Source organism: Drosophila novamexicana, unplaced genomic scaffold, assembly GCF_003285875.2.
Source record: "Drosophila novamexicana strain 15010-1031.04,08,12 unplaced genomic scaffold, DnovRS2.1 tig00000108-arrow-pilon, whole genome shotgun sequence".
Taxonomy (NCBI): Eukaryota; Metazoa; Arthropoda; class Insecta; order Diptera; family Drosophilidae; genus Drosophila; species Drosophila novamexicana.
Genome location: NW_020824772.1, coordinates 1,906,489 through 1,919,930, shown reverse-complemented (window position 1 = coordinate 1,919,930; position 13,442 = coordinate 1,906,489). Strand labels below are relative to the sequence as shown.

Sequence of the window (13,442 nt, the reverse complement as noted above, 5' to 3'; positions counted from 1 at the left end):
TAGTTCATCATACAAAAAAAGTCAACACGCGCGTTTCAAATACAAAAGCAAAAAAGTGCCTGAAATCAAAGCAAAAGCAAACTACAAACCACAACAACAACAGCAACAACAACAGCAAAAGCAAAAGCAAAAAACGACAACAGCAGCTACAAGAAGCAGAAGAAGAAAAAGCTTCTCTCTCTCACACACACACACGCACACAGAAATAAACATAAAGTATTTATTTAAATTAAATCGCTGCTGCTGCTGCTGCTGTTTAGTGAGCGCATCTGCGTCTTGCTAAGTGCGTGTGTGCGTGTGTGTGTGAGAGTGTGAGTGGAGTGCGAGAGTGAGCGGAGTGGAGTGGGAGTGCTCGTGTGTCTGTTCGTGTCGTGCGCGTGTGTGAGTGTGCAGCATTTTGTGATATGAGTGCTAAATATCACAAAGAGAAGAAGCAGCAGCATAATGCATCCAGCGGGCGAAAAAAGGGGCGGTCGCCCCAATGATAAATACACAGCGGAAGCGCTCGAGAGCATTAAACAGGATCTAACCCGATTCGAAGTACAAAATAATCATAGAAATAATCAGGTGAGCGAAATGAACAAAATTTGTTTGATTAAATTAAAACTTCAAAAGTAATATTATTTAAAAATATAAATAAAGTAAATTATACAATTAGTTGAAAATGAAAATAAGTTTTTACACCGAAGTATAATATCAAAATAAGCTAAAAATACAAGTCCAGGTCTGCAGAGATGGTCGAAAGCAAAAATAGCTTATAATAAAAATTAAAACGTGATGACGACAAGCTATTAACTTTGACTATTGATAAGAAACACGCTTATCAGATATTGTTAGTGCCAATACAAAAGGTAGAAGGGGAACTTTTTTAAATGTTAACACACTTGAGAATTTCCTTGACCATGAGCACTGATTAGCTGGCATTTATGAGAATAAAATTCCCTTGATGATTCATACAGAAAACCATAAAACCCTGAGAAAACTGTAAATATGTCAAAGAATTCTTGTTTTCTACGAAATAAACGCAGCTAACTATGCAATATTATAGAAAACGCAATAAAGAAAACAAAATGGAGAAAGAACGGGAATGTGTTAAGTAGCAAGAAGAAGAGCAGAACACTCACTTAGTTACTCAGTCCATCTGCCTCTCTCTCTCACTCTCTCCCTCTTGCAATTTATCAGTTTGAGTGCGTTACAAATGATGCGGCAACATTTTTCATGCGTAGAAAACAAGAAGAAGAAGGGGCAGCACAGAAAAGAAACCCAAAACACGACAACTAATAAAAAATTAACAACTAGATAAAACGCATGTCGCATGCGACAAGCAATGAAAAAGAATAACAACAATAAAACAAAATACAACAATTTAGCTTTGGCGGCTGCGTGGGCGCATTGTGGAAACATGTTCAGCTGATGGCACGAGCCGACATCGCCGCGTGTTGTTGTTCACCTGTGCCAGAGCTTTAAAATACAGTAATAATACATCAATGTTGGCCAAGACATTTGTCACAGCAGCTGCCGCTGCTGCTGCTGCGTGTGGGCGACTTTTTGGCCGCAACAGGAGTTAGCAATTAGGCTGACCAAAAGAAAATGTTAGTCGCAGCTCAGGGGCAAAGCAAATAGAAATGGTGTGGGTGTGTGTGTGTGAGTGTGTTTGTTTGTGCTAAAAATAGATGCAGAGAGCTTGAAATGAAATTAATGAACTGCCAACGAAATGCAATTGACCTTCTGCTATTACACACACACACACACACAGACACACGCGCACACAACTGTTATATGACAGCTGAGTGGGCGAATTGTGCTGCCAGACAATGTGTCCAGTACTCTGTGTCTTGCTCTCTCGCTCTCTTTCTCCCGCTTACGCTTGGCATGCGTGAGTAAATGCGTGCGCGCCTTTAGCTTTGCGTATGTGTGCATGCGATCGGCCTGGATATTAAGCATTGACGTCACAGCTGTCAAAAGCTCCAAAAGCATTGCTGATAAAGTGCGCACAAAACCAAATGGCGCAAAAAGAGTTCAACAAAGCAGAGCAAAAGAGAGCTTGCATTTCTCACTTATGAAAATCGTTTCATACAATTTGCCAACACTGTTTGGCAAATAATCATTTATAAACTGTTTGCTCTCTGGCTTATCGATTGTTTTGCCCGGCTGAAAGTGCAGCCTCATGTTGCGGCAGCGGGGGCAGCGGTGGCAGCAACTGGACACAAGTCATAAAAATGCTTAAATATGATCTGACGGGTCATTAATTTAAAATTTTACGATTCTACTGCCAGCTACTGTTTGTGCGATTGTAAATTATGATCGAGCGCTCGATCCATACGATTAGCCAGGCATTCCTGTGGCTTAGCCGCGCCGCCAAACCCGAGCCAAGAACCCGAGGAGTTGCCGGTTTTTTTTTTGGCCATAAAAAAAACTGTTGCTGACGGCGGGATGCGGCAAATTGTTTTGACCAGCCACATTGACAGTTGGAATTTTATGCTGCAGGCTTTGAGTCTTGCATCTCTCATTATTAGCCAACTTTCGCCCGGCCACGTGGCCTTTGGCTAATTAGTCATGCTGCGCACTAAATACCAGGCCATAATCTGTTCATATATGGCGAATTGCTGTACCGCCCCCGCCCCCAAACCATATGTGGGCTGTCCAAAACGATAAATAAATACAATTTATTCATGGACCGACCGCTCAACACTTTCGGCGGCCATGTTCACGCCCACGCTTCGCTGCTTCTTTTGGACGCGACTTTTAACTTTTAACAGCAGCGCCGCCAGCTACCATAAAACGATCGTGCCGCGTTTGTGACAATGCTATAAATAACAGAGCATAGCAGAGACACGAACCAGCCGGCCCGCACGAGTTCGGACCAAATAAAGGCAAAAAACAACTAATATAAATAAATAAATATTTGAATAGCTTACGTAGAACTAATTAAAATAACAAAACGGTCGAAATACATTTAACAGCAGACGCCAACGCCAAATGCCGACGACGCTGGGCTAAATGGCAATATAAAAATTAAAATATAAATACGAGCGACAAAATACAAAAAAATATGCATAAATAAATTAGTCAACACGCAAAGGCAATCAAACAATGCACAACTGCCCCCGCACCCCGCCCCCCTTGCTGCCGTGCTAACTCTTCGGTGTCCATGCTCTGGGACTACCAATTCACACACACACACACACACACACACACACACATTACTTTGGTACAACGTACATGTATGTGTGTGTGTAATCCGGCTTTAAGCTCTAATTGGTTGTCATAAGCCCAAAAGTTATTTATAAATCATATACAGCTGCAGACAAAAGTATGCGCACAGTTAGATAGTAAATGTTTATGCTTAAACTAAATCGAGATAATAGAGATTTTAGATATAATATCTAGTGTATATCTTCATTTTATTAACTGTAGTTAACGATTCGAATATTAGGGGCATTCCTAACAAACACCAAATCATTCGATTATATATGTATCCGATATTAATTCTTATAGACAGAAAATATCTTTCTAATTGCCGCAGTATTTAAAAGTTCATCTGAATTCCCCCAATTGGGAGCGTTGCCCAGATTTATTTTGTGCGTTGAACAAAAATTATTATTCCCTGGTGTGCGATTTTCATTTAAATTTTTACGATTTCTGTGCGACGCGTCGCGATTTTCCTAGGAATTTTCACCTAAATAAATAAGTATACAAATATATATATAATTTTCGGCTGAAGCCAGAAATTAACATGGCCCGTCTCTAATAATAACAAAAGACAACAAAACCAACAAAAATCTTTTTGCATTCCCAAAAAAATATATATATATTTGTATATACATATGTATGTATGTTATGTGCAAATATTTACATACAATAGCACTGGGATATACGGCATGTATAGATGTAGATTCGCCAGTTGCCAAGAATTTTGATGTATCTTTTGGCCAAATTATGTTTATGTATGTGTATGGGCCAAGAAAAGCACAAAATATTCCACATTATTTTCGCTTTATATTATTATTGCTTGAACAAAATGAAATATCTATATATCTACAGATATCTGTACACACATATTGTCAGGTTCAAAGTTATTTCGGTCAAGGCGATAAATGTCCGAAATGTTCGCCCTTGTATCTAGGTTTACGTATTGCCCATTGGCAATTGCATTGCCTGGGCATTTAAATGGATTAGCGAAAGTGTTTACCACCTTTCCGCAAATCCAATTTATTTTAATTTGAATTATTTGTCGTGACACGAGCTCTAACGGTTCAGCTGATTTAGTGCGCCCATTGGCTTTTCGGCTAATTAGCCATCAATTGGCTTGCTTGTAAGACGGATCGGATCAGGCGGACGACAAACGCGACGCACAGTCTGTTGGGGGTCTCTTTTGTTGGGTTTCGCGTCCTTGGTTTTAATTAGTCTGGCCGCACATCAAACGTTCGCCCACTTGAGGGTTAAAACGGCGGATAGCAGATAAAGTACGTATATACATATATCTGCTAGTGATGCGTAGTAAATATTGTCTAAAAATAACAACTGTATTTATATAGATTCATCTTCAATTTGTCTTGTGTTGATTTCACTTAAACATCTTGCCATAAATTCAAATTTACAGCTGTTCTAGTCTATCTGTTTGTATATGTACAGTAACATTAACATTAACAGCGTTCGCTTTTAACATTTGATCTGACACTCAATTTCGTGATCGTGCGTGACTGTGCACATACATACATATATTATATATGTCACGTTGCCATCACGATATTTATGGCCATCCCTCACGCAAAGTCCAAATTCGAGGATCAGACACAAAAGAAACAAGATGATGTAGTAGCATCAAAAGAATGCGTAAAACGGGTAGCAGCAGCAAAGTGCACACACACACTCAGGCACACATACACTCTTACTGAAGGCTGCCCTGTTGTTGTTGTCTGTTTGCTGCAATCTGTCAGCCGGCGATCGCTTTGCTGCCATTGTTGTTGTTGTTGTTGATCGCTTTACGCGCTCTCTCTTGTGCGCCTGTTTCGTTTGCTCTCTGATTCTGTGCGTGTGTGTGTGTGTGCTCCTGACTTTTAGGAATTTCTGAACGATGGCAAGAATTTGATTTCATTGCTTTGACCACCGCATTTCTTGTGCCTTTTGTTTTAGGCGCTGTTCGCATTTTTGTTTTTATTTTGTATGCGCGCCTTTTGTTTAGTTTTCGAACTGCTACCAAACACACACACACACACATACTTATATTTATACATGCATACACAAAGTTTCTCACAGCGCAGGAATGTTGCTCGGCCAGTGGCGTAGTCAGTGGGGGTTGGGATACATACATATCTATTAATGAGTAATATTTGGCTTGAATTTTATAAAAATGTTCATTTTATAGAAAAAACGCAATCTTTCTATAGATGTTTGTATAGTTTAATGTGAATTTTACTATATTGTTATTAACTTATAGCTTAATCTATCTAGCTAACTAGAATTACTTAAGATTTATCGATAATTTTGCTGGTCGATATTATCGATTTTACTTAGCTTATCAAATTTGCAATAGGTATGAAAAATCGTTATAGGGTATTCTTGCTGATATCCGTATCGATAGTTTAAACATTTACTGTTATCGATATACCTGGCAGCTTAACTTATCGATTTTGTTTGCTACTCGATACAGAATTACACACCTCTGCGATATACCGCCGCCAATGGCCGCAACGATGCACCCGATTACCACCACGCAAAGCTGCCACTGGAGCCACCATCGGCATCGGCGTCTCCCTCGCCGGATGTGGTCGTGCCACCATCGCCGGCCGCTGTCGCCGTTGCACTGCCCACGGCCAACGGCCACGTGCCAAAGATGATCAACGCACTGATACCGCCCAAGCTGATACGCAAGCCCAGCATTGAGCGCGAGACACCGACGCATTATCTGCGCTGCAGTCCGGCGCTGGACTCTGGCGCCGGCAGCTCCCGTTCGGACAGCCCGCACTCGCACACCCACCAGCAACTCAGCGGCCGGGCCAGCACCGGCCAGTACTCGCCCTCGCCCAGCAGCTTCAGTGATGCGGCGCCGCCAGCGCCGCCGCCGCGCAATCCCACCGGGGTGGGCAGCTCAGCGACGCCGCCCCCACCGCCACCCACCAATCAGATGTTCAAGCGGCGTTCGCCCGCACTGAATCGCCCGGCTGCGATCACGCCCAGCTGCCCGACGACGCGCGGCACCTCGCCAGTCATCCCGCAAAATGGCAGCGGGATCAAGGCGCAGCAGCAGCTGACGCAGCAGATGAAGGCGCTCAACATGTATCCGGGCGCGGGCAGCGGTGCCGTTGTTGAGCCACCTCCGCCATATCTCATCAATACGGTGGTGGTGAACGCGGCACCGCCGCCGCCCAGCTACACGGCCTCCATGCAGTCGCGCCAGTCGCCGACGCAGTCGCAGCAATCCGATTACCGCAAATCGCCCAGCAGCGGCATCTATTCGGCCACCTCGGCGGGCTCGCCCAGTCCGATAACCGTGAGCAATGCCAGCGGCATACTGCCCGCCTCCGCGGGCGTGGCCCGGCCGCAGCCACGTGCCTACCAGGCGCGCACCCAGCAGCCCATCATCATGCAGAGCGTCAAGTCCACGCAGGTGCAGAAGCCTGTGCTCCAGACAGCTGTGGCGCCCCAATCGCCGGTCAGCGCCTCCGCCAGCAATTCGCCCGTGCATGTGCTCGCCGCACCGCCCTCCTATCCGCAAAAGTCGCCGGCGGTGGTGCAGCAGCAACAGCAAGCGGCAGCGGCCGCACAGCAGCATTCGCCGCTCCTGGGGCCCAGCCCGGTGGTGGTGGCCGGCGCAGTGAAGCCGCCCACGCCCACAACCCCGCCGCTAATGGCCAGCGCCCTGAATGGCGCTGTGGTGGGCAAAGCGGTCTGCATGGAACCGCCCTCCTATGCCAAGAGCATGCAGGCCAAGGCGGCCACAACGCCGCAGCCACAACAGCAGCAGCAGCAGCTGCAACAGCAGCAGCAACAACAACAACAGCAGCAGCAGCAGCAGCAGCAGCAACAACAACAGCAGCAGCAGCAACAGTTGCAGACACTGCGTGCGCTGCAGGCACAGCAGCAGCAGCAACAGTTGCAGGCGCAACAGCAACAGTTGCAGGCGCAACAGCAGCAGCAGCAGCAGCAACAAAAGGTGCGTCTAATTACAGTGAAAGCTGGCTTAAGCGAACAGCTACCAGTTCTTGCCTGCCTAGGCAGATGTTCGCTTTCAAGACTATCGATTTCCTTTTGCCCATTTTCGCACAATTGTTGTTTAAATTGTGGCCTGGCCAGAGCTGGTCCTCATGCGAGTTTTCACTGTACCACAAAATATTGCCAACAGCAACTCATGTTGAATTCTTTTCTATTTTAACAGCCGCTGCCCGTGAGCAGCAATGGCAATGCGAATCGTCAGCTGCCGCCGCCGCCGCCTTATCAGAGCGCACGCGTGACCACGCCCGAGCTGGGCAGCAGCAGCAACAACAACAACAGTGTCAACCAGGCGCCTGAGCTGAAGCCAGCGGGCAACAGCAACAACAACAACATACAAATCAGCAACAGCAACTTGGCCACAACGCCGCCCATTCCGCCAGCCAAGTACGGCGGCAGTGGAGGAGGCGGTGGGGCAGGAGGCAACGGCAACAGCTCGAGTGGCAGCAATGGCTCCACGACGACAGCAACTGCTGCCGCCGCTGCTGCTGCTGCTGCAGCCGCCGCCGCCTGCAAGAAGATCAAGCACGCCTCGCCCATACCCGAACGTAAGAAGATCTCCAAGGAGAAGGAGGAGGAGCGCAAAGAGTTCCGGATACGCCAGTACTCGCCGCAGGCATTCAAATTCTTTATGGAGCAGCATATCGAGAATGTGATCAAGTCCTATCGCCAGCGCACATTCCGCAAGAATCAGCTGGAGAAGGAAATGCTCAAGGTGGGCCTCTCCGACGAGACACAGATCGAGATGCGCAAAATGCTCAGCCAGAAGGAGAGCAACTACATACGCCTCAAGCGGGCCAAAATGGACAAGAGCATGTTCGTCAAGATCAAGATAATTGGCGTTGGCGCCTTTGGCGAGGTGACGCTGGTCCGCAAGATCGACACCTCCGATCATTTGTATGCTATGAAAACGCTGCGCAAAGCGGATGTCCTCAAGCGGAACCAGGTGGCTCATGTGAAAGCCGAACGTGATATTCTGGCCGAGGCCGACAACAATTGGGTTGTCAAGCTCTACTATAGTTTTCAGGATAAGGATAATTTATATTTCGTTATGGACTACATACCCGGTAAGGTCCTTGGCATGCCAGTTCATCAAATGGGAATCCTTTTATAATAATTTGATTACACTCTTTGCCAGGCGGCGATCTGATGTCGCTGCTGATCAAGCTGGGCATCTTTGAGGAACCGTTGGCACGTTTTTACATAGCCGAGGTCACCTGTGCCGTGGACAGTGTGCATAAAATGGGCTTCATTCACAGGTAATTTAAGTACTCACAAGTAAAAAGGCGCTATAGAAGCAGAAACGATTATTCCTATGGGAACCATGGCTTTGGTCAAATAGGAGCATAGATTATCTTAGTTTAGTTTAGTTTTTGTTCTTGCTCTAAGTAACGATTTAACCAAATGAATTGTACTCCATAATTATGTATTTAAGAAAAGTTGGGTATTCAAAGGAACAAATTAATAAGCAGAGGAGAGTTAACAGCAGCAGATAATTAACAGTAGCAGATAAATAATAGCAGTAGGTAATTAACAGCAGAGGAGGAATAACAGCAGCAGATGATTAACAGCAGCAGAGGAATAACAGCAGCAAAAGAGTATCAGACGAATAACAGCAGCAGGTGATTAACAGCAGCAGAGGAATAACAGCAGCAAAAGAGTATCAGACGAATAACAGCAGTATCGCATTAACAGCAGCAGAAGATTAACAGCAGTAGGTAATTTACAGTAGAAGAGGCTTTACAGCTGTATAACAGAATAGGAACAGAAACAAGAGATCAGCAGAGAATTAGGAGGAAAGACGAAAGCCGTATTGAATAAAATTGAGGAAAAGCCGTTGCCTAACCCATTTGTTATTTTCGGAATAAGTCCTCTTAACTTTCCTAAGACTAATAATTAATAAATATCCAACACTCACCTACATAATCGTGGATCCTTCTTGTTGCATTAAATGTCATAGATATTTGATAATTGATTGTTGTGTTTGCAGGGACATCAAGCCTGACAACATACTCATCGACCGGGACGGGCACATAAAACTCACCGATTTTGGTCTATGCACTGGATTTAGATGGACGCACAACTCCAAATACTACCAGGAGAATGGTATGTGGCCCCGCATTGTATGAAAATCTCTAAGATGCTCACTTGGCTCTATTTTTAGGCAATCATTCGCGACAGGACTCCATGGAGCCTTGGGAGGACTTTTCGGAGAACGGCACCAAGCCCACAGTGCTCGAGAGGTGGGTGCATCCACATCAGCTGCTTGAAAACTATTTTCTATGTAAATCCTCCTTTGTCTCCTCTGAACAGGCGACGCATGCGCGATCATCAAAGAGTCCTGGCGCACTCGCTAGTCGGCACACCCAACTATATAGCGCCTGAGGTGCTGGAACGCAGCGGCTACACTCAGCTGTGCGATTACTGGAGCGTGGGTGTCATACTCTACGAGATGCTGGTGGGTCAGCCACCGTTTCTGGCCAACAGCCCCATGGAGACGCAGCAAAAGGTGCGTGTTGTCATATACCCTTTGGGATCATTGGGTTCACAATCGACTAATTCCAGGTCATAAACTGGGAGAAGACGTTGCATATACCGCCGCAGGCGCAACTAACACGCGAGGCCACGGATCTAATACGGCGACTGTGCGCTTCTGCGGACAAGCGGCTGGGCAAGAGCGTGGATGAGGTCAAGGCACACGAGTTCTTCAAGGGCATCGATTTTGCGGACATGCGCAAGCAGAAGGCGCCCTATATACCGGAAATAAAACATCCCACAGACACGTCCAATTTTGATCCCGTCGATCCTGACAAGCTGCGCTCGAATGATTCCAATTTGAGTAGCGGCGACGATATCGATCTGAATGATAGGCAATTCCATGGATTTTTCGAATTTACCTTTAGGCGATTTTTCGATGACCGACAGCAGTCGGACATGACGGACGACCAGGCGCCGGTCTTTGTCTGAGATGCCGTCAATCAATCAAACATTTTCATTGTTAGTCAAATAGTCACAAAACACGTGTAAAGAGACCGTGCACACACACATACACACACACACACACACCCACCCAAACGCACCTTAACAGCCGTTAACAGTGTGCTAACAGCGTATTAACAGCAGCGCTGTTAAGTCTAAACAGTTTCTTATAACAAAATATTCATTTAGTGTTTTAGTTGAATTTGTTGCCAAAAAAGAGAAGCAAAAAAAATGTTGAGGCACTGAGCAAATAATGTTTTAAATTTCTGGCATTTTGTATGTTTTTTTTTTTAATATTAGAACATCAGCAAGACGAACTATATGCAGATATAGCATACATATTTATAACAAATGATATACGGTTGATTAGAAAAGGGACTACACATACATACAAACATATATGTATATATATATATATATATGTGCTTGAATGCAGGAACTGAATAAATTTAAATGAAATGAGTCATAACTTTTGATTTTTTGTAAACTAAAGATCTTGTACACTACAACACGTACTCGTACGTATATACACATACATATACATATACAAATACATATATAAAAAATATATCTATATACATATAAAACAAATAGTTATGTACGATATTTATGATGATTAACGTTGAGGTCAATGAAATGAATATTAATATATACTATGAATACATGTTAAATTTATATAGACTTGGACAACCAATTGAACCAATTTCCTGGTGCTCAAAAGCTATACACACTTACACACACACACACACAGACACACACACCCATATAAATATGCATATGACATATGCCTTGAGGAAAAGAACTATACTAGAAAGAACTCATAGGAGAAGCGAATTTAACTAAGCCTGGACCAATTTACAGCGTTCAGTCGATGGCAACTTTTTCAGCAGGCTGGAAAGTTGGGGCCATTGACGGAAACTTTGAAACTTTAGCTTGACAACAAATTATTTTGTGCGAGGATCCATCGAGAACCGATCCAGAGCACAGCATCGCAACAAGTTAGCGATATAAGCGGGTCTTATAAGCCTAATCTATACAACTCTACTCTTAAATAATATGCCCGCGGGCGCGCTCTAAACTCAACTTTCTATCACTTTGTATCACTGCTCATTCTACAATCTTTGAATGTATTAAGCGCCCCCCAAAACCCTCCTCCCCCCCAAAAAAAAAATATAATATAAAAGAACAAACTAAAATGTATCTATCGTGTAGACTCTATGCATATTCTATACATAAATTTATATATATATATTTAAATATTATTAAAACTAGCTGCATATATAGCAATGTTAGACGAACTTGTTGAATGCCAAATGAAATTGTTTTTTTTTTTTTATAATATTCAACAGAACTTCTATAAGAAATGAAAAGAGAAACAACAACAAAAATCAATATCTATAAACAGATTAAATATAACGTGTAAAAGAAAATTAATTGATAGTTTTATATATGCAATACATTTCTAGCGCTAAGATGTTTTTTAGTTTATAATTCGCTAACAATAATTTAGTGTAATTTTTCATGTCTAAGCAAAGGTACATAAAACATTTTTTGTTTGTTGTAAGCTCGTTGGTAAAATGCGATTTGTTCACACTTTTTTTTTCTTATTGGCCCGAGATTGTTTTTACTGAAAGGAAAGAAGAAGAATATAACACTACGCGTGCCTTGGCCAATCGATTTACAATAACAAATTAATAAATGGAAAGCAAAATATGTAAACAAATTTAACTTCTGTTGCGTTTTTCTTGTTTGGGTAGCGCCTTAAGCATCCACTCATATGTTTGGCAAGACTCTGGACCTGATCCCGACATGCTCTGGTTCCCAGTTAGGCATTCGGAAATTACTTGAGCACGCCGAAAAGACGAGAAGCTCGTAAATGCTGAGTTTGTTGAATATATCTGGGAAAATATCTTGGCAATATTTTGAAGTCATGATTTGACTGATTCTTCTAATAGAGCTAAGCTTCTCTTTCAGTTCTAAGTCCATCCTCTTCAAATTTGGGTAAGTAATCTTAATCTTAACAAGATCGCATTATTTAAAAGATTTTCAAAAAGCCTCCATCTGGGCCAACTACATAAAGTTAATAATTAATTATTGCCAATTTTTTTTGTGAAATATTTTAAATTTAGCATAGTTATCCTAAAATTGTCGAAGCTGACCTTTTGGACCTTTTCCGAAATTAAACTATCTTCTCGGACGCAGCTTGAACTCGAGAATTATTTAGCTTGCCATTTAGTTTCAATTTTTAAATTTCCTTAAACATTTTTTGAATACTTTTTATGATTGAATTCGCACCTGAAAGCGATTGTTTAAGCAGTTCTTGACGCAGAATGAGCAGTGAAATTTATATTTCCGGGACATCAGTTAATCAAAATTGAAATAGTTGTTGCAATGATTAAAATGAGGTGAATATTTTAAATTTTAATAATTTGTTTTTTTTTTTTATTTTCACATTGTAAATTTAATAATTATAATAATTTTGTAAATGTATCAAGACAAAAATGTTTTATCCTTTTGGCTTATTTTGATTAAAATACATTTATGCATAATATTTGAAATATAAGTTATTTAAACTGTTGTGTTTATTTCACGTGTACTTGTATAGCAATTAACATTTGATGCCAGTGTCTCAACGCATAACTAAACATAGATGTTTGTATAAACATAAAACAAATAATACAAGCACATACTCTGTAGCGAAACCTTCGTCAGATGCGATCCCAACTATCATCATGGTATATATGGTCAATTTTCTCACGCTTATTTACATGAAAAGTTTGGCGAACAACTTTAACAGAGGCTGCGGTGGACAATTAAATGATTGGGAACTTAATAGTATGCACTATATGCACCTTAATTAGGCTTAATTTAAATAACTAACAGGTGTGTTTCTTTCAGTGTGTGTGTGTGTGTTGGTGTGTGTATCTCATATAAGGCCCTAGAGTGCAAATATTATCGCCGGCATCTGCATCACAATTAAAATATTTGCGCTTAATTATAATTAATTCGCTTCTTTCTTGTAAGTTAACATTTATAAAGACATTGCGTCTGTACGTTTAACTAGTCTAATTCATATATTTATTAATTATATAATTTATGCTAAACGAGTGCTGTATGTTTTGTTATTTTTATTTAGTTGAAAGAATTGCAGTTTTTATAATATTTATTTTTTGTGTATTTGGATTCTCTAGCTTTTTTTCTTGCGAAATAATTTACAAAATATATATTTGCATATATATAAAGTTGGGTTT

General features: G+C 42.2%; 1 protein-coding gene across 1 annotated transcript; it reads left to right on the top strand.

The window, feature by feature from the left end:
- Positions 1-330: 330 nt before the first annotated feature.
- On the top strand, positions 331-10,426 carry LOC115771981 (serine/threonine-protein kinase Warts). Its single transcript, XM_030717901.1, has 8 exons — positions 331-567; positions 5,654-7,156; positions 7,379-8,279; positions 8,351-8,471; positions 9,203-9,318; positions 9,377-9,455; positions 9,526-9,721; positions 9,778-10,426. Exons 1-8 carry the CDS (start codon positions 445-447, stop codon positions 10,177-10,179), a joined length of 3,441 nt encoding a protein of 1,146 aa, XP_030573761.1. The 5' UTR covers positions 331-444; the 3' UTR covers positions 10,180-10,426.
- Positions 10,427-13,442: the final 3,016 nt, after the last annotated feature.

What these genes read in the sequence shown, in the direction of transcription:
- LOC115771981 (XM_030717901.1), top strand. Translation starts at nt 445, where the DNA reads ATGCATCCAGCGGGCGAAAAAAGGGGCGGTCGCCCCAATGATAAATAC. An exon ending in CAAATACTACCAGGAGAATG is followed by an intron (nt 9,319 to 9,376) that starts GTATGTGGCCCC and finishes CTCTATTTTTAG; the next exon opens with GCAATCATTCGCGACAGGAC. An exon ending in AAGCCCACAGTGCTCGAGAG is followed by an intron (nt 9,456 to 9,525) that starts GTGGGTGCATCC and finishes TCCTCTGAACAG; the next exon opens with GCGACGCATGCGCGATCATC.